General features: G+C 37.9%; 1 protein-coding gene across 3 annotated transcripts in view; it reads right to left on the reverse strand.

Moving 5' to 3' along the window:
* Positions 1-21,505, reverse strand: part of LOC126355058 (probable phosphorylase b kinase regulatory subunit alpha) — a 215,166-nt gene that overhangs the window by 56,491 nt on the left and 137,170 nt on the right. For all 3 annotated transcript variants that reach the window (XM_050005224.1, XM_050005223.1, XM_050005225.1), the window contains exons 14-18: positions 13,870-14,034; positions 13,590-13,740; positions 9,423-9,559; positions 2,583-2,755; positions 173-295 (exon numbers count right to left, since the gene is read on the reverse strand). In XM_050005224.1, the coding sequence (XP_049861181.1) occupies positions 173-295; positions 2,583-2,755; positions 9,423-9,559; positions 13,590-13,740; positions 13,870-14,034 (749 nt within the window). The remainder of the gene's footprint in view (positions 1-172; positions 296-2,582; positions 2,756-9,422; positions 9,560-13,589; positions 13,741-13,869; positions 14,035-21,505) is intronic.

The following is a 21,505-nucleotide window of genomic DNA, read 5'->3' on the forward strand; positions in this document are numbered from 1 at the left end:
TAATTCAAACATTTTATCGGTTGGTAGGACACATTTTGAGGCATCAAGGGATCACCAATTTAGTGCTGGAGGAAAGTGTGGAGGGTAAAAATCATAGAGGGAGACCAAGAAATGAACACACTAAGCGGATTCAGAAGGATGTAGGGGTCACCTATGCAACATTTATGATTACCTGTGTAAGCATTGCTGTACTTTCATCATCACCATAAGCTTGATGAATAACTTGTCTCAGTTCCATCTCAGGAAGTGGTGCCGTTATAGTGTGTTCATTATTTGGTGGCATACCAACTGTGACCTAAAGTGCAAAAAATATTCTTCCATAAGGAATCTAAAAGTCATCATTATCAAAATAAACATGTTACAGCTAATGTCGAGTAGCATTTACCATGATCTGAAATACGTAGCACACAAAACAATAATGGAAATACATGAAAGTGATATTCACCCGAGAAATGAACAACAGCAAGAAGCCCATGTTTGTTACCTTTATCATTTTGTTGACCTTTGAGAACCATATACTGGAAAGAGATTTCTCAATATAATGTGACTGTTGTCAAACACATAAAAAACTATTTTAAATTGAAACAGCTGTTTAAGATTTTCACAAGCACTGTAGGAAACAATGTACATTGTCCATACCAGTATGCTTTCATTCATGTAACACATGATTGTCATGTTTTTCATAACAGGTTAACAGGAAATTAGTTATACATTTGGAAGAGCAGTGGCATCTCTCATTATTTGAAAGAGATTATTTCGCAATCTTTTTTTCAATGTAATGGAGTGCAAAGGTACACTTGATAAATAAGCTGCCCACCTTTACTGACAGTTCGTTCTTTATATTAGAATAATTCAAAGTTATGGGGCAGAAACAATGTACAAAAATGAAGATAGTCAACTACTCTCATTCATATATGTTGTTGCCACACAGGTGTATAACAGATAAGGTAATCACTACCATGGCAACAAATAGTTGATGAGTAGTAGTTGATGTGGATGGATGAAGAAGAAAGGAAACATGTATGTTAATAAGGATGAGACAGAAGGGCTAGGGATGATACAATGAGGGTGGCAGTAGGGAGGGGTGTGGGAGATGGTAGGGGGAAACGTATGGGACAAGAAGGGAGTAAGATAATGGTGGTAGTAGTAAAATGGTAAATGATTAGTGGTAACCAAACTGAGTGGGCCAAGATTGTGAGAGGCTTTCGGACAGGGGTGGAAACAAATGAGAGAATAGAATTTGAGGATAAAGATTGGAAACTAGCAGATATTTAGAGAAAGGTGATTGCAGGAACAGAGAGGAACTGGAGGGTAAGTTTCCACATGTGCAGTTCAGAAGTGTTGATGCTTTCTTTCTGTCTCCCAAATACTTTCCTACCAACTCTTTGTGCAACTATACTCTTCCCCCTCCCCCCAATTTTTACTGGACTACACTTTCTCTCTCCCATACTACTCATTGAACTGACAACCCACTCATCAACAGTTAGTTTGATACAACACACTGACGTTTAGGTGTACCTACATTTCAATTTTAGGGGTGCAGTTGCCCGTTTTCAATTAACTGTTAGTAAAATGTTTTACTGCAACAGGATTTCTGCAGTAATATGAATTTTAATTGATCCCTGAACCCTATGGGTTGTCTCTCATACGAAGATGTAAGTGCTTCAATGAATAAATGAATTAATATTACATTAATTGACTGTTCAGTTGGTTCCTGGAAGAATATTTTGAAAATATAAATGAAAAATCAAACAACACTGGTGTAATATTCTACAATATTTTGTGGGAGCAAAACTTTTAAAATAGTGTAACTGTAGAGTATCTGGGTTGGTTTCAAAAGATGATATCTGTTATTGCTTGACTGAAATGAGAGGGATTATTTCAGTAAAAATGCCATGTAAAATATTTAAGTTGGATAAAATGTGTTACAAATTAAGTACTGAACTACGTGACACGTTACAGCAATTGTTCTGGGAGGAAAAGTGAGTGAACAAAATATAGGAAAATTTGGTGACATCTTCAAAGGGGTGACTAACAAGATAATCTTATTCTTAAAAGGTCCAATATTACCAACTTGCATGATAAAAAAAGTGAGACTAAACAAGTAAATGACACACTTGTAATTATTCAAAGTAAAACTTATAACAGGACAAGTGGAACTACAGTACATGAAATAAAAGGAAGAAGTGGGACATGTGACTGGGAGGGGTAATTTACAATATGGTCTGGATGAGATTATTAGCAGTGTCTGCTATTAGAAGTGGTGAGTAAGGGGAGTATTAAACTTGGATGAGTGGACAAATGTTTATATTATGTTGTGTTATTTTATATTATACTGCACTTTATTATATTATACTGCATACTTCTTTATGTCAACCTGTTGCTGCCTTTTAAGTAAATGTATATACAAAATGTTGACAAATATGAGGCTGAGGTTATTTGAGACTGATTAGGGGCATTTATATGCCAGTTTTCAAAACACAACCAACAGGAGCAGCACTGAAAGTGCACACAGTATATTTTCTTACAATTTTTTTCACTTGAGCTTGAATACACATGAAATAAAGAAACAATTGACATACCTGCTTCTGGTGAACCAGCAAATCAGTGACAGCCTTGGCAAGATCTTCAACCCGTTTTCCAAGCATTCCAGCTGTATGGCGAACTAATCCCCACAACTTTTGCTGGCAAGCCTTTTCATACAACACCTTCAATAAATCCTTCACTGTAACAGGCTTCTTGTCTTCCTCCATTCCTGAGAGATCAAGGAAAAAACCTGAGAATATAATGCTCTGATGATTAAACTAAAATCTCCCTCCTTGAAGTTTAAAGAGGTACAAAGAAACCACAAAATATTTATGTGCCGAAGTTGTATCAGGAGTCAACTGCCTGCGTATATAGCGTATCATTGGCATGACTTCTTTGTAAAAAAAACCTTCAACTACACGGGCAATACATGCCATCACAGATATTTTATGATAAAAAACTGAAAATGGATTATGGTTGAAAGTGTATAACACCTAATAGTTGCTGCATCAAGGAGTCATTCAATAATTCATAGTTACTATGAAACCAAGGAAAAAAATGACATATATTATCAAATAGCAGGTTTCCATAATATTTGCTAGTGAGAGACAATGACAGATGAACTCGGGCCCAAAACAGCCAATGGAAACATCCGTCACATGGAAAAACCTTCACCTCCCACCCAACAGAGTCTTGCTGGTAAGCAGAATGCATGGCTTAGGAGTGATTTTCAGTACACTTGTACTCTATCATCAGCATGTACCAATGTGTACTGGTCCAAACAAATTCCTCGCATGCTTTGAGCACTGAAGGTCGTTGTTCCTGCATTTGTGCTAATCTGTGTGCCTCAAGATGTGCTACAAGCAGAGAAAATTTGTGCTGGACCAGGACTCCAGATATATTTCATACAACTACTCATTGTCAAATCACACATAAGTTTTCTGAATTGGAAGGTGGGAACTCTTCCTGCAATACATCCTCCATGTCTTCCCCACCTGCTTATCCCCTTACCTGCTCCCACTCCGGTACTACACACACCATCTATCCCCCTCCCCTCCCCCAAATGCACATTCATAGTCCTTTCCCACTCCCTATTTTCTGCTCTGCACCCCCCCCCCCCCCAACCCCCCACCAAAACCCACAGTAGCATCTAGCATCCCTATCCTGTTCTTCCCCCACCCCTACCCTGCTATCCCTCCGTCTGGCCACTGCATGCCTCTTCTTTACCCCCACTACTCACCCCAGCAAAGACATCTGTCTACCTTAGATGTTGTCATAGTCTGACCTTAGGGCCAAGTGTGTATGTTGGGCTTGAGTGAATATGTGTGTGTGTTTTCTAGGGCTGATGGAGGACTCAGTCTAATAACTGGATGTATCTAGCATTCTTTTTCATTGTGCCTGCCTGTAATGTAATGTCTCCTCTATGTGGTGAGTAGCAATCTGTCAGTTCCGACTGTTGTTATTCCATTCTGATGTTACAGTTTATTATCTCCTTGGTGAGATCAACTTAAATGGCATACAATTCCACTTCAGGAACAAAGATACGGCATATTTTCTTGGGGAGTTGAAAAAGGAAGCCTCCTCAGAGTGTTCAAGCTACAGAAAAAAATTATCAGAGTTATGCCTGGAACCAACTATACACAATCATGGAAACCTTTATTTGCAAGCCTTGATTTACTGGCAATTCCTTCCATGTTTGTATATGAAACACTTCTCTTTGAATTAAAAAACCCCCATCTTTTTGAGGGAAATTCATTCACACATGCTTATGAAACAAGGCACAAACAAGATTACATGTTACCTTGCCACAGACTAATTATTTGAAAATACTCTATATTACATGGCTTTGAAGCATATCAATAAAATGTGTTGAAAGTTGAAGGATTGCAAGCTAGAACCTACAGGTGCAAACAATGAAAAATATTTAAAAAGCAAATGCTACTAGAGTGTGGATACTTTTGTAAATGAGGAAGGCAAGTAGGAGACATAACTTTATAATTATTATTATTTATTATTTTTTAAGCGTATACATATGTTCCGTTTTAATGGACGTATATGGAAGAACCCTGGAGATACTAGAACGTTTCAGATAGATTATATAATAGTAAGACAGAGATTTAGGAACCAGATTTTAAATTGTTAGACATTACCAGGGACAGATGTGGACTCTGACCACAATCTATTGGTTATGAACTGTAGATTAAAACTGAAGAAATTGCACAAAGGTGGGAATTTAAGGAGATGGGACCTGGATAAACTTAAAGAACCAGAGGTTGTACAGAGTTTCAGGGAGAGCATAAGGGAACAATTGACAGGAATGGGGGAAAGAAATACAGTAGAAGACGAATGGGTAGCTTTGAGGAATTAAATAGGGAAGGGAGCAGAGGATAAAGTAGGTAAAAAGACGAGAGCTAGTAGGAATCCTTGGGTAACAGAAGAGATAGTGAATTTAATTGATGAAAGGAGAAAATATAAAAATGCAGTAAATGAGGCAGGCAAAAAGGAATACAGACGCCTCAAAAATGAGATCGACAGGAAGAGCAGAATGGCTAAGCAGGGATGGCTAGAGGATAAATGTAAGGATGTAGACACTTATTTCACCAGGGGTAAGATAGATACTGCCTACAGGAAAATTAGAGAGACCTTTGGAGAAAAGAGAACCACTTGGCAGATGGAAACCCAGTTCTAAGCAAAGAAGGGAAAGCAGAAAGGTGGAAAGAGTATATAAAGGGTCTATACAGGGGTGATGTTCTTGAGGACAATATTACAGAAATGGAAGAGGATGTAGATGAAGATGAAATGGGAGATATACTGCGTGAACAGTTTGACAGAGCACTGAAAGACCTAAGTAAAAACAAGGCCCCGGGAATACACAACATTCCATTAGAACTACTGACAGCCTGGGGTGAGCCACTCCTGACAAAACTCTACCATCTGGTGAGGAAGATGTAGGAAACAGGCGAAATTCCCTCAGACTTCAAGAAGAATATAATCATTCCAATCCCACCGAAAGCAGGTGTTGGCAGATGTGAAAATTACCGAACTATCAGTTTAATAAGTCACAGCTGCAAAATACTAACGCGATTTCTTTACAGACGAATGGAAAAACTGGTAGAAGCCGACCTCGGGGAAGACCAGTTTGGATTCCATAGAAATGTTGGAACATGTGAGGCAATACTGACCCTACGACTTACCTTAGAAGAATGATTAAGGAAAGGCAAACCTACATTTCTAGCATTTGTAGACTTAGAGAAAGCTTTTGACAATGTTGACTGGAATACTCTCTTTCAAATTCTGAAGGTGGCAGGGGTAAAATACAGGGACCAAAAGGCTATTTACAATTTGTACAGAAACCAGAGTCGAGGGATATGAAAGGGAAGCAGTGGTTGAGAAGGGAGTGAGACCGGGTTGTAGCCTCTCCCTGATGTTATTCAATCTGTATATTGAACAAGCAGTGACAGAAACTAAAGAAAAATTCAGAGTAGGTATTAAAATCCAGGGAGAAGAAATAAAAACTTTGAGGTTCGCCGATGATATTGTAATTCTGTCAGAGACAGCAAAGGACTTGGAAGAGCAGCTGAATGGAATGGACAGTGTCTTGAAAGGAGTATATAAGATGAACATCAACAAAAGCAAAATGAGGATAATGGAATGTAGTCGAATTAAGTCAGGTGATACTGAGGGAATTAGATTAGGAAATGAGACAGTTAAAGTAGTAAAGGAGTTTTTCTATTTGGGGAGGAAAATAACTGATGATGGTCGAAGTAGAGAGGATATAAAATGTAGACTGGCAATGGCAAGGAAAGTGTTTCTGAAGAAGAGAAATTTGTTAACATCGAGTATTGATTTAAGTGTCAGGAAGTCGTTTCTGAGAGTATTTGTATAGAGTGTAGCCATGTATGGAAGTGAAACATGGACGATAAATAGTTTGGACAAGAAGAGAATAGAATCTTTCAAAATCTGCTGCTACAGAAGAATGCTGAAGATTAGATGGGTATATCACGTAACTAATGAGGAGGTATTGAATAGAATTGGAGAGAAGAGAAGTTTTTGGCACAACTTGACTAGAAGAAGGGATCGGTTGGTGGGACATATTCTGAGGCATCAAGGGATCACCAATTTAGTACTGGAGGGCGGCGTGGAGGGTAAAAATCATCGAGGTAGACCAAGAGATGAATACACTAAGCAGATTCAGAAGGATGTAGGCTGAAGTAGGTACTGGGAAATGAAGGAGCTTGCACAGGATAGAGTAGCATGGAGAGCTGCATCAAACCAGTCTCAGCACTGAACACCACAACAACAACAACATATGTTCTTTCTTTCTGTGTCCATGCTTATAAACTATGTACCGTGTCAACTATGTATCTAAATATCTACATGTATACTACTTTTATGAAAGTATGTGCTCCTTGAAGTAAGTCCGTATTTATAAACTAGGAAACAAACATGAAAAATACTTTAAAATAATTATTTTTAGCCACTGCATCCTGTGTTTCCTGTAGCAATTACTAATCAGTGCATGGCAAATGGTCACCATACAAGGGCAGACTCCATAAAGTTAAATAAATAAATAACATTTTTACTAAGATAATTACAACAAACATAAGAGTGCTGAACAGCACAGGATTTCGTGTGGAAGAACATCAACAGAAAAACATGAATACATATAAGTTTCTTTCATTTCACTGGATTCAAGAATGGATTCATGTGATGATCTTTAGTTTTTGTACCATAACATTGATTATTGAGTACAGAATAAAAACAGTCAGAACATATCTAATGTCAATAATCTTAAGAATATTAGTGAAGAGACTAGGGTTTAATTGTGACATGAGAGAGCTGGCAAAAGTTACCACGATCCAGTCACTTTATTTCCAAAGTGGGCTGTGCATGGTCATTTCAATACACTTTGCAGTCACAACTTTATTATCTTAGATGTTAATGAGATTCATATTGTTATCCACATTAAGCTCCATCACATCTTTAATTTAGTCATGCACAGAAAATACTAAACTAAAAACTAAACCTCTCCTGAACGGGTTATTAAGGCCCATTGGTACCCATCAGCCACCATGTCATCCTCAGCTCACAGGCGTCACTGTAAGGAGGGGCATGTGGTCAGCACACCACTCTACAGGTCATATGTCAGTTACCGAGACTGGAGCCATGACCTCTCAATCAAGTAGCTCCTCAGTTTGCCTCACAAGGGCTGAGTGCATGCCACTTGCCAGCAGCGCTCAGCAGACCGGATGGTCACCCATCAAGTGCTAGCCCAGCCCTACAGCACTTAACTTCGGTGATCTGACGGGAACCAGTGTTACCACTGCGACAAGGCCATAGGCACAGAAAATACATGTATTAAAAATTCAGAAGAACCTAAGCAGACTCATCACTTTCTAATGAATCCAAAAGTGGTCATGATAGAAGCAAACATAAGCCATGCATACAGACAGACTGAAAGGCCTTATATTACTTGACTACAAAAACAATAGTAAGCCATGGAGAGCACTATCATATACCAAACAGCTGAGAAACATTTTTTAAATATCCGTCTATGATGAATGAACGTGGAAAGCAAATAATGAAACAGGTAAATGACAAATTACAATTCACCCACAGAATTATGAAAAAAGATTGTCCATGTGAGAATCTGGTTAATAAATTATCAGGAAGCTCATCCACCAGTACTTCTTCCCATTCCCTTACACCACAGCATGACAGCAAAAAACAGAAATGTTCAAAGGAGAGCTTTCAAATTTATGGAGAGGATTCAGGTAGCAATACTTATAGTGAACAATGCAAGCAGCAAATGCAGGTAATGTATTCTCTATCTGCCAATACTGTGGTGCACGGAAGACTGTGCACGCACACAGCTGTTGTTTAGAACTGCGAGTCAAAGATAGTGCTGATGTGGAGCTCTGGTCCACTGACTAAAGGATTTGCTAAGGCAAATGGTGGCTGAATGTACCTATAAATGGCTTCAAGTAACATATTCGTGCAGGCGTGGGTGACCATCTGTGGTGTGACAGGTTGTTTGCACAGCACACAGTTCGACCATTTCTTGGCCTGGTGGCGAAGGAAGCACAGCATAACTGTATGTGTCATATTAATGCAGTTATTACTGGAAATGGTGGGGGACAGCCATTAGTGTGATAGCTGATCTGCTTTGGAGATGGGCTGTGAGGGTGATGAGATCATAGTTGGAGTTGTATTGCAATACGAAGCAAAAATTGTTTTCTTGCAGCTATTACAGTAAGTTTTCTGTCATCAGATAACTGTGATATAATCGTTTCTGGGTCGATGTCATGTCGGGGTCACCCATGTGGAGAATGTCCAGGTAGGGATAGTCAGAGTGAATGTGCAGCAACTGCAGACAATGTATACCTTATGTGTTGATGCTGTGATACACGAGAAAGAGCATGTGCACTCAGCTGCTTCTAAGAGCAAACTGCCAGTCGAAGATAGTGCCATAGTGGAGCTCTGCCCCATTGGCCAAAGAGTTTTCTATGGCAATCGATGGTCGAGTTACCACAAATACATGCCAAATCTCACTTCAGAGCAAAAAATTTTATTTGTGGGATGATCCATGGTATTACAAGAAATATACAAACATATGGAACTACTCTATCCTCTTCACTGATTAACCAAAGGGTGCTCCAGCTTCTTCCACATTTAGATCTGCAGCAAATGCATTGATAAAACTACAGGGAACCAATGGAGCAAGGCTTCTACAAATCAGAACTGCTTAGTATAATGCATGTATATGCCATGGAGAAGCAAGAATGTGTGATACTACTTCTAATATATAACACACAACGGCCCACCTTGTAAAGAATAATACACAAATTTTCTGTCTTCTCATACCGTTTCGCTAAACTGTAGACTTTGTAACGTACCTGTATTGAAATTCAACCCTTGAGAATCCACCAAATACTGCAGTATATCACCTTGTTCCTCAAGGTTTTCAGTCTCTCTAAGCATTGTAAGCAGCTCCTCCACTTCTGTGTCTGCATACTGAGTTTCCGATGCACCTCTGAAACAATGGAATAGAAATTTAACACAAACAACATTGTTACAAAATGTCAATTCATTAGCAAATAACAATGAAAATTTGAATTTAGGTGCAAGAACTATAATGCTATTAATAGCTGCACAAAATCAAATGTGACAAGCACAATTTTAATTAGTTAATTACTGGCATGTTCCATAGATCATAATTGCAACTATGATTTGGAGTGAGCCAGTTTTACAAGTTTAGTTCATTGTGTTAAATATGCCAACATGCTGACCATTTACACAATGACACACACACACACACACACACACACACACACACACACACACACACAACCACAAACACACCAAAATCATACTACAACACACTGAGAAAGTCTTCTATGGAGTGGAAGGTGTTGGCCAGCAGTTGTGACTTCATGCTGTTTGAAGTCGATTTTATTATCCATTAAATTATTTATGGCACTCAATAGGTGGTCACAAATTTTTTATAGTTGAATACCTCACTCCTTTCTGTACCACTCTAAGGCAGAGTGATGTATAGTGTGCACCATTCCTCCTTCTACTACTGTATTTATGAATGTTGTTATTGCTTTTAAACTGTGACTGAACCAGCAAAACTGCTATTTTGTCCTGTATACATCATGACACTATCTATTATGCTACAGTTGCATCATAATAACATCCCATTTTTTATATGGTACAAAATTTTTTACAAACGTCTCAAGGCTGTAACCACAGATGTTATAATTTGATATTTAGCCATAACAAATTGTAACAAAGGAATGTGCTTCTGAGAAATCATCTAGGTAGCACAGAGTTGAAATGGGACACTTTTATAATGTGCATGATACAATATGAAATGCACCAACTACGAGAAGCTTTAACTATTGATATGTAGTTCCCTGTCATTTTATTATAACAAATTGCACCAAAAATGGTGCATTTTCAAGAGATCCTCAACGTGTTACTGCTTTGAAACAGCTTATTTTAATGGCACATTTGTTACAATAAAAAACAACCAAAAATGGAGTTCAGTTCTATAACAATGACTTCAACTCCGTATGACTCAATGCAATATGGCATCTCTTTAAGTTCTACATGTGACGTAAAACTAACACATTGGCCATGTTTGTTTTCAGGAGCCAAAAAATCTGACTTGGCTGTTCCTTCTTTTCGCACTTTGAAATGTAGTGGAATGTGAAATTCCTCACTGTGATGTCATTAATTTCAAACAGTTTCTTGTCCATGTCCCATGATAGGACACCTTTACTGCAATCAAGCCTTCATTCCATCTACAAATTTTATCTCCCACACTTCCTTCAATTCCCAAAATGACTATTCCCTGATGCTTTAAGGTGTGTCTTATCAATTGATACATTCTTTTAGTCAACTTGTGGTGTAATTGTCTCTTCTTCCCAATTCGGTTCAGAAGTCCTTGAGTAGTTATCTAACCCACCAATCTAAACTTTAGCATTCTTCTGTAACCTTACATTTATAGAGCTACTATTGTCATCTAGTCCGTATTGCTCACCATCCATGTTTAATTTCCATACAAGACTACACTTCAGACAAATATTTTAAGAAAGACTTCTTACCACTTAAATTTATATTAGATATTAAATTTTTTCTCTTTTTTAAATGTTTTTCTTGCTACTGTCAACCTGCAGTTCATATCCTCTCTACTTTGGCCATTCTCATTCATTTTTCTCCCCAAATAGCAAAACTAATCTACTACTTTCAGTGCCTCATTTCCTAATCCAATGCCATCTGAGTCACCTGGTGTAATCTGACTACACTGTACTGCCATTTTATTACTTTTGTTGATGTTTAACTTATATTCTCTTTTCAAGAAACTGCACGACTAAGTCTTTCCTTGTCTCTGATCAAATTACAATGTCATTGGCAAACCTTAATGTTTTCATTTCTTCTGACTGAACTTTAAATTCCTTTCTACATTTGTCTTTCATTTCATTTAGTGCTAGCTCAATGTTGAGACTGATTAACATTGGAGATGGGCGTTTTCTATACATTTTGGTACAGTGCATACACACATCTACCTCTGAGCAGTCCTTACTTTCACATTTTAATGTAAATTTCCTTGAACAAATCAAGCTGTTAAGCTGGACACATGATTCTACGTGTTAACCTAAGCATACCTAGAGGTTTTTATTAGAATGTGGTTTTACACTGACTTGAGAATACCACTTCCTATTAAAACCAGTTGTTAGTAACACATAATACACTAATAGCAGCTGACGGTAATATTATGAGTTCCTTTAAATATATTAGAGATGTGGAGCATGTTTTAGACAAAAATTTAAGTGAAGAAAGTGTAATTTAATGTCTGCCACAAATAGTTCAGAAAGAAAGGAACAAGAGAGTAGCAGCTTGAATATCCATTATAGTATAACAATTAAATATGAAGTTGGTAATATGAATTAAGACAATTTTGAAAAAGATTGCAATGAGACCAATTACTAGTTGAGAAATCACCTCAATTAAAGAATTCTAACAGCAAAATATTACAGTTTTATTGTTTTTTTATATAGGCACATGCATTATTTCCAGGCTCTAAGGAATTACATAAATAATTTTATGCGACACGGAAAGTGAAGGGTATGATCGTTGGTTTAACTTCTGAAGCAAAGGAGTAGCGGTCAGTAATACTGTTGCCAGACAGTTCAATATTCTCACAGCATTTGAGCAGTTAATATCCAGTTTGCAATTAATTTATACTACATTAACCACAAAGAATACCAATAAAACTACAAAGCAAAAATAAATATTAACCAGCTCTAAGATCACGTTAGTTTTTCCTTAGTAACTGTGAAGCCAATATTAGTGTGGTAGCAGAGTTCTGTATTAAGATTATATCCTTTCCAGTTCAGCTGACAGGTGTAATGTGTTGTAGGTTGAACTCAACAATATGCATAGGGATATTTCTTGAAATTGACTGTGCACAGGAAATATCAAAGTTAAAATAAACTCCTCTAGTTTTTAATGTGCAAAGTGTGACTTCCTACTCACTCTTCATTTTTTTCCACTGTTTTTACTCACACCCATCATGTTATCGGCTGCCAGTAAAGAAATATCCACATTTATAAACTTGATATTAATTACCTGCATATATTCTACATCGCTCTGAGTGCAAATGTAGTTGCTCCAGTTTTGGAAAAACATTATTTTCTTGTATTTATCCAAACATATATTACATTCTCCATTCCATTTCAAGTTAAAAGGGTGGAAAGTTTTATGAACCTAAGGAATTTTTGTTTTCTCTCTCCCTTAATAAAGGAGGAGGAACAGCCCCAAAGCTGGCATTTTTAAATCTTCCTCCATGTTTCCAACTATTGCTGCTTTTGCTGATCAGTGAGTAGATTTTTCTATATAGCTATAAATATTTTCTAGCCATTGCCTACTTGCATTGGCAAAGAAAGAGTTGCAATTTACGTATTATTGAATCTCGGGCTGTAGGATACCTAAGGATCCTTTTTCACTTAATACTGCAGAAAAAAATGGAAACAAAATATTACAGTGAATTGTTAGCAGCTGAAGTAGACACACCAAAGAAGTAGTTAAGAAGACAAAGACAGTGACTTTTAGTTATGCCTTTCTGAGTAATGGTCTCTTAAAACTTGTTCTGAAAAGCATGTATTACTCCCTTAAGTCTGTCCAGATATTTTTATCCCTCTGTTGTTATGTTTTGGTCCCTGTCAACAGAATGTGCTTCAGCATGATATATTTGATGTACTCTTATTCATAGCTTTCTTCTATGGGGCTGCTGTTTATCATTTATCTCAGAAAATAATGACACGAGTATTTTGTAAAGCTGTGTAAATCCAAAACACATATGAAAAGTCTATACGAAAATTATAAATTCACTGCTAATACCCACTTACACTCACAGCAGAATTAATTCGTTCACAACTGAAACTTCTTGGATTTACAGTGGTTCGTTTGATACAGAACAAAACATACGATCCATTAATAGTGAACAAATACCAATGAGCAAATACCAATGAACGAATAAAAGTATAGACACTAACCTATGCCTGTGGAATGAAGTGGTCTGTTGTTTCCATAAAGGCTCTTCTGGTGAAGGTGAACGAGCTTCTTTCTTTATTATTTCCAAGTCTGCTTGTGGTATGTGCATAACAGACTGGCGTCTCTCATCTGGCTGCAGGCTAAGAGATTCGGCTGCAAAGCAATTCTCAAATTGTTCACTAAATCATTGGAATACCTTTAACACCTTTAAGATGTTACCAGCAACAACTATGAGGTCCATTAAAATGTATTTTGTAAATATATGTTGTAATAAAAACTTACGTTCAACTGCTATGGATCTTGTTTTCTTGATAGCTCCTTTCACTGACATGCGTCTTCTGTAATTGCGGCCCTTTTTTGAGGGTGTACGGCTTAGAAGTGTTGAACGTGGTGTAATTGATTTAAGTAAGTGCTCTTCCAGATATTTATAAACTTGAGGGTTCAAACCTAAAACATTTTGAAGCATATGATAAAGATAACAGTTTTTTTTATTTCAATTGTTCATTTACGTTAATTTTATTTAGAGACTCTATTAATATCAAAACAATATTTAATTCAGTCACCAAATATTTTCAAGAAATAAAATCATCTATCAATGCAACAGAATGAAAACAAAAAATTATAGATTTATGTAAATGCACAAGACTGCTTATCAAACAGATCTGCAAAATACTTTGAATCAAAATATCTTATCCACTCAGTACATAAACTATAATCTCAGTAAATTAGGCAGATGTAAATTGGTGCAAAACAATATCTTTGCAGACACTTTCTATGAGGTCATTTTTTATGCCAGGGTTCAAAAGGTTCTCAACATTCCAAAGGAAAGAGCGAAGAGTAATGCAATTTTTACACTTAAATGAAAGGACTGTGACACTATTTTTTTGATTACAAACCCACATCAGCAGAAAGTATTAAACACAGGAGAGCAGTATTCATTTTTATAACAAAAATATTGGATATTTTCTACTGAAATAATGACCATAGTGTTCCAGATTTTAATTATATAAACTAATATTATACTAACAATTATCACTTCAGTGATATGGTCTTAAACTGTTAAGTTACTCTTGAATGAGATAATAATGGATATAAGATCATGTACTAAGTAAATCAGTGTCTCCATATTTCACCTTCCCATGGTATAATGAAGGAAAAGTTCTTGGGTGAATGGCCGCATAGTCATGTCAGGTATAAAAATAATTTCAAATACAGAATGAATTTTCATCATCAGGCACACTTAGGAACTGATGCCAGGAAGCTGCAGTGCCTTCTACTTATACCTGCAGACATTGTCATGACTCAGTCATTCCATACTTTGGCTGCAACTACATCTGCATGAGAGTGCTATACTTGGCTCACTGTCATTATTTCCACCCTTTCAAGCAAAGAGATTGGGCATGCTGGACATAATTTAAGTGAATCAAGCAAGGCAGTTTGGTGCATATAAAATATGGAATGCCTGAACCACAGATAATTCCTGCAGGTACAATACAGTTCCTGGAGCAGAAATAGCAATAACTGCTCACAACTCATCAAACCACAAAAATGTCACAGTCTTCACCATTTCAGGAGGCTATGACAACAGGACACTTAAAAAATAACTGTTTTTGATTTATAATGTAATATTTTCCGTCTTCCGTATTCAACGCTATGGGCTGCATGGTAAACTTAGTCCTGTGATAGATCATAGTAGAATAACCTAAAAAGCAATTTGTAGCTGCTGTTCAAATATTTTTGTACTCAGATGCATGTTGTGGCCACTTAGATCACACTTCTACAATGTTGTAAGGTTGTCTCACTGTCTTATGTTATTTGGGTAGCACATTCAATGGAACTTATCTCACACTGCAAGTTTAAATGTTAAAACCATGCATATGCAGATTCTTTTATCCATGGTGCAGGCACCAATATTCCTGATGCTTAGATTAGGGCTTGGACTCTGAAGCTACCTAACTCTACTACATTCATTAAACTCCCCCCACTCCCACAATAGTTAATATGCAAGCACCTCGCCTACACTTAGAAACTATTAATGGGGAATAAAAAATTGCAAAATTACTTATGCAACTACACGCCACATAAAGGATACACCAAGATCTGTTGATAGACCATGGACACAGGCATCATCAACATCTACCTCTTCACATTATAGTCACAGCACTCAGCACTGTGATCAACACACGTCCTTGGTAAAAGCACTGCCATAACACCTCCATGCCATGCCGTCATGTCCCATCATATCACATCACCCCAGGTGCAACTAGCTGCAGCATCAGTACTTTGCACTATCATCAGCATCACTGATCCTACTCAGCACTGATTGGTTAGCTGCTACTAGCCAGCACATGAGCTTCTGGGTGTGGGGTTACAAGTGACAGCCAGTTCCCTCTGCCAATTATCTACAATCGTCCAGGACTAAACTTCCTGGCTCTTAAAAGAGGAGAGGGGTTTAGATCCCTTTCTGAACACTGACATGAACAAAGACAAGGAAAGATCCAAGACTGTTGGGAGAGCACCACGTGTGAATAATGCAAATCCAAGCAGCACCACTGCTAGTGCTGTACTTGTGACAGTAAGCTATGGATAAAGGGCTTTCTAGGTTCTCCTCGACTCCAGTGATGTATTTATGTTCACAATTTGGATATACCTACTCACTTATATCAGTATCACAGTGGCTGTTAACTTGGTTACTGATCGGCTACATTCTTGGACAGTTTGGTGTTTGCTTTTCAACATACCTTTGAAATGGTCATGGATTTGACAATCTTGTGATTGATACAGACATTGATCTAGCTGTTGAAACACTATTTATTTGGAAATTTTTGCAGTGCCATTGTCCAACTGTCCACTGCAAGCATCAGTAGATTGACAAACTAAAGCTAGTGTGTGTTATAACACAAAGTTAGTGACAACTTTTCCTGTCTAAGTGGCATTGTCTCATGAAAACAAATTGATCTAAGGCCTACCTTTGAAGTTATTTTCAGACAAATTACCAACTGGATCTAGACTAAAGGAAACTCCTACAAATTAGTCACTGACAAACTACCAAGGAGAATATACTCTTAAAAAATTCACTGCAATCCATCAAATTGTTAGGCAACTACTTCTATTTATGAAAAATTACACCTAAGTTCCTGAAATTTCATCTACAAAATGAAGTTTCAGGGACTGGGGATGTACACTGAGGCACAAAAGAAACTGGTATGCATGCATATTCAAATGCAGAGATACGTAAACAAGCAGAATACAGAGCTGTGTTATAAGACAAGAAGAGGGTGGCACAGTTGTTAGATCAGTTACTGCTGCTACAATGACAGATTATCAAGATTTAAGTGGGTTTGAACATGGTATTATAGTTGGCACACGAGCAAGGAGACACTGCATATCTGAGGTAGTGATGAAGTGGGGATTTTCCTGTATGATCTTTTCACAAGTGTACCGTGAGAATCAGGAATCTGGTTAAAACATAAAATCTCTGACATCACTGCGGATGGAAAAAGATCCTGCAAGAACGGGAGCAATGACGACTGGAGAGAATCATTCAATGTGACAGAAGTGCAACCCTTCCGCAAATTGCTGCAGATTTCAATGCTGGGCCATCAACAAGTGTCAGTGTGCAAACAATTCAAAGAAACATCATCGATATGGGCTTACGGAGCCATAGGCCCACTGAAGTACCTTTGATGACTGCACGACACAAAACTTTACACGCTGTCTGGGCCCATGAGCAATGACATTGGACTGTTGATGACTGGAAACACATATTGCCTGGTCAGACACATCTCATTTCAAACTGTATTGAGTGGCCGGATGTGTACAGGTATAGAGACAACCTCATGAACCCATGGACCCTGCATGTCAGCAGGGGACTGTTCAAGATGGTGGAGGCTCTGTAATGGTGTGAGGCATGTGCAGTTGGAGTGATATGGAACCCCTGAATGTATATATATGACTGGCAGGTGAAATGTACATAAGCATCCGGTCTGATCGCCTGCATCCTTCCATGTCCATTGTGCGTTCCGATGGACTTCGGCAATTCCAGCAGGACAATGCAACACCCCACACGTCCAGAATTGCCTCAGAGTGGCTGCAGGAACACTCTTCTGAGTTTTAACACTTCCAATGGCCACCAAACTCCCCAGACTTGAACATTACTGAGCATATCTGGGATGCGTTGCAACGTGCTGTTCAGAAGAGATCACCAACACCTCATACTCTTCGGGATTTATGAACAGCCCTGCATGGTGTCAGCTCACTCCAGCACTACTTCAGGCATTAGTAGAGTCCATACTACTTTGTGTTGCGGCACTTCTGTGTGCTCGTGGGGAGCCTGCACGATATTAGGCAGGTATACCATTATCTTTCGCTCTTCAGTGTAGAACAAATCAATGTCGCTTGCGGTCTTTACCACTGGGGCAGTGCTGGAGTGTGGATGTGACCACTTAACTGGAATAAAGTGACATGTTTTAAACAGTGATTTTCTATTTAGCCCAACCAGCTGCATTAAGTGGTGGTGGTGGTGGTGGTGGTGGTGGTGGTGGTTAGTGTTTAACGTCCCGTCGACAACGAGGTCATTAGAGACGGAGCGCAAGCTCGGGTTAGGGAAGGATTGGGAAGGAAATCGGCCGTGCCCTTTCAAAGGAACCATCCCGGCATTTGCCTGAAACGATTTAGGGAAATCACGGAAAACCTAAATCGGGATGGCCGGAGACGGGATTGAACCATCGTCCTCCCGAATGCGAGTCCAGTGTGCTAACCACTGCGCCACCTAGCACGATAGCTGCATTAAGTGAACAAATATCATGTAACACTAGTAGTGGCAAACTATAATGTGCAATAGTCTTTTCATTATGTCTGTCTGCAACTCAACATGTCATTCTCAGGGTGAGCAGCAATCTATCCTCTTCCTAATATTGTTGGAAGTTAAAATAAATTAACTTACATACTGGTGATAAAAGAGAAAGCATAGGTTAACAAGAATACAGGAATATGACAGCATCAATACATTTGAACACACTGGTTCTTGGTGTAGCTTCTGTAATCACTCTCTGAATGTAATGTAAGCTTCTACCCAAGAAGGGATTTTGGTCTATTCGGAAGGTCTGAATGTTATTATGATTAAGTTCATATAAATTTTCGGGTGATTTTTTTAACTGTAGCATTATTAACTACACTGAAGTTTGTTTTGTCACGTTTGAGGAATTTAAAAGAACACTGATTAGGTGTGTGGTTAAGCAGTAAATCCAGCGATTATAAATTCAGAGTCGAATTAAAGCTATTAAGAGCACTGTCTCACTGTTCATAGGCATTCCAGAACCTATTTTCATCAGTTTGTCAGATTAATAACAATGTTCACATAGCTTACAACAGTATTGCGCTCATGTGAACTACATCTTAGAGCTTACACTCACTCACTAATCATTAGCCATGCATAACTAGTTAATTGCGATTATCCAAGTCAGAGAATACATCATTAACCAATGGGAGGGGAGGGGGGGGGGGGGCGGGGGGAGAAGTAAACCACATATATTTTTGCCAGTGTCATGATACGAGTTGATACTGCATGCCATTGTCAAAGCCAATTTTTTCATTTCTTGTGGCTTATCTCAAATATAATTAAGCTTAGTAATTCACCTTTAAGGGATAAGAAGCTTGTTTATATGGAGTGTAATATAGATATACAATTAATCATGACTTGTAAATGAACTAATGTTAAAAGTCTTTCTCTGTAGAAGGACTATATATATTTATATACATAAAAAATGTTGTAAATAAAATAGAAAGAATCTTCCACATGGGAAAAATATATTAAAAACAAAGATTCCAAGACTTACCAAGCGGGAAAGCGCCGGCAGACAGGCACATGAACAAAACACACAAACACACACACAGAATTACTAGCTTTCGCAACCAACAGTTGCTTCTTCAGGAAGGAGAGGGAAAGACGAAAGGATGTGGGTTTTAAGGGAGAGGGTAAGGAGTCAATCCAATCCCGGGAGCGGAAAGACTTCCCTTAGGGGAAAAAAAGAAGGACAGGTGTACACTCGCACACTCGCACACACACACACACACACACACACACACACACACACACACACACACACACACACATATCCATCTGCACATACACAGACACAAGCAGACATATTTAAAGGCGTTTTTTGCCTTTAAATATGTCTGCTTGTGTCTGTGTATGTGCGGATGGATGTGTGTGTGTGTGTGTGTGTGTGTGTGTGTGTGTGTGTGTGTGTGTGTGTGTGTGTGTGCGCGCGAGTGTACACCTGTCCTTCTTTTTTTCCCCTAAGGGAAGTCTTTCCGCTCCCGGGATTGGAATGACTCCTTACCCTCTCCCTTAAAACCCACATCCTTTCGTCTTTCCCTCTCCTTCCTGAAGAAGCAACTGTTGGTTGCGAAAGCTAGTAATTCTGTGTGTGTGTTTGTGTGTTTTGTTCATAAAAAATGTTGTATACGCAAGAATACACTGAACCAATATCAAAAAGGCTGAATTATAAAATGTTAGTTATTAGCTTTCTGTTCACTGTTACAAGAGCAAAATTTTTCATCTCACCATGTATTTCATCTCACCATGTATTTCATTTTATCCACAAAATTTGTTAATGTAAGTCAATTTCTTTTCATGCTGCAAGAGCAGCCGAGTTAGTTTATCCACATGTGTCAGTCTAAGTTAACAGTATAGTCATTACATTTGAGAAATTAATTGCAAATCATTAATTTGCCAACAGTATTTAAGCTGTGAAACAGTTCATAACGCACCACCTATTAGCCATTAGTTTATTTACTGTGAAGAAGAGAAAGACTATGGGATTGTATTAAGAATCACTGAAGTTACAACAAAAGAGTAGTTCTTAATACAAAGAAATATAGAAAAATAATATATGTTCATGATTTATGATAACCAAATTCAATTAATGTTAGATGTTCATAGCCTCAATGACATTTTTAAAACCATATATCATGAGGCTACAGAGGGGGTACTTAGTCAGGTACCGTCTGGCACTGAACCACTATGTAGTATGGCCACCTCCGTGATGCAGACTGAAATATGTTATATAATATATTTTTATGCATATTAATGAATTTTGTATTGTTCATTATTATTTAGAAGAAAATACAAAATATTTGTTGGTGCTTGGATTTGTGCATGCTAAATGTGGAGGCCTGGTGTAAGCAGGTGGATATTCTGTATGAACTTTTTTGGATCGCTGGACCGCATTGTGTGTACACAAACAGCTGTTCCCCAGGAAAACATCTTGAAGCTTTTTCAACATTCATGTTTTGATTTAGTCATGATCGCTATCACACATATGCTGATTAGTGTAAATCTTTATTACTGTGTGTGTGTGTGTGTGTGTGTGTGTGTGTGTGTGTGTGTGTGTGTGCACTACTTTTAATATATATTTTAAATTATTTCTATTCATTTTTAACTAACTATGAGATTATCAATACAATCCAAATACTTCCATCATGCTGTATCGTCTGACTCTGTACCTCTACGTAGTTCTGCCACCTCCATGATACATCGTGAAGTACATCACATGATTTACTTTTATGCATGTTAATGAATTAGAGAGCGGGTGGGGATAATTTATTATGTAAGTACCTGAAAAAGTCATTTTAAAAATTGTCTACTAGAAGGATACTTCAAATAATTGCTATACTGAATTACAACTAAAAAGAAAGTAGGACACACCTGAAATAATACATTTTATCTCTGGTCCTTAATCCTTTCCAATCCAATTTTTCTACTCACTGCATTCTTCCCAACCCTTATTTATTTCCCACCAATGAAAATGTGTTGGACATAGTCTGCCAATGAAGCCCCAGTGGAAAATAGTAACTTCAGATGTAGAGTTAAATATTATGGTGAAGTGAATTTTTGACAGATTATTTTAGA

The sequence above is a fragment of the Schistocerca gregaria genome, chromosome 3 (assembly GCF_023897955.1).
Source record: "Schistocerca gregaria isolate iqSchGreg1 chromosome 3, iqSchGreg1.2, whole genome shotgun sequence".
NCBI lineage: Eukaryota > Metazoa > Arthropoda > Insecta > Orthoptera > Acrididae > Schistocerca > Schistocerca gregaria.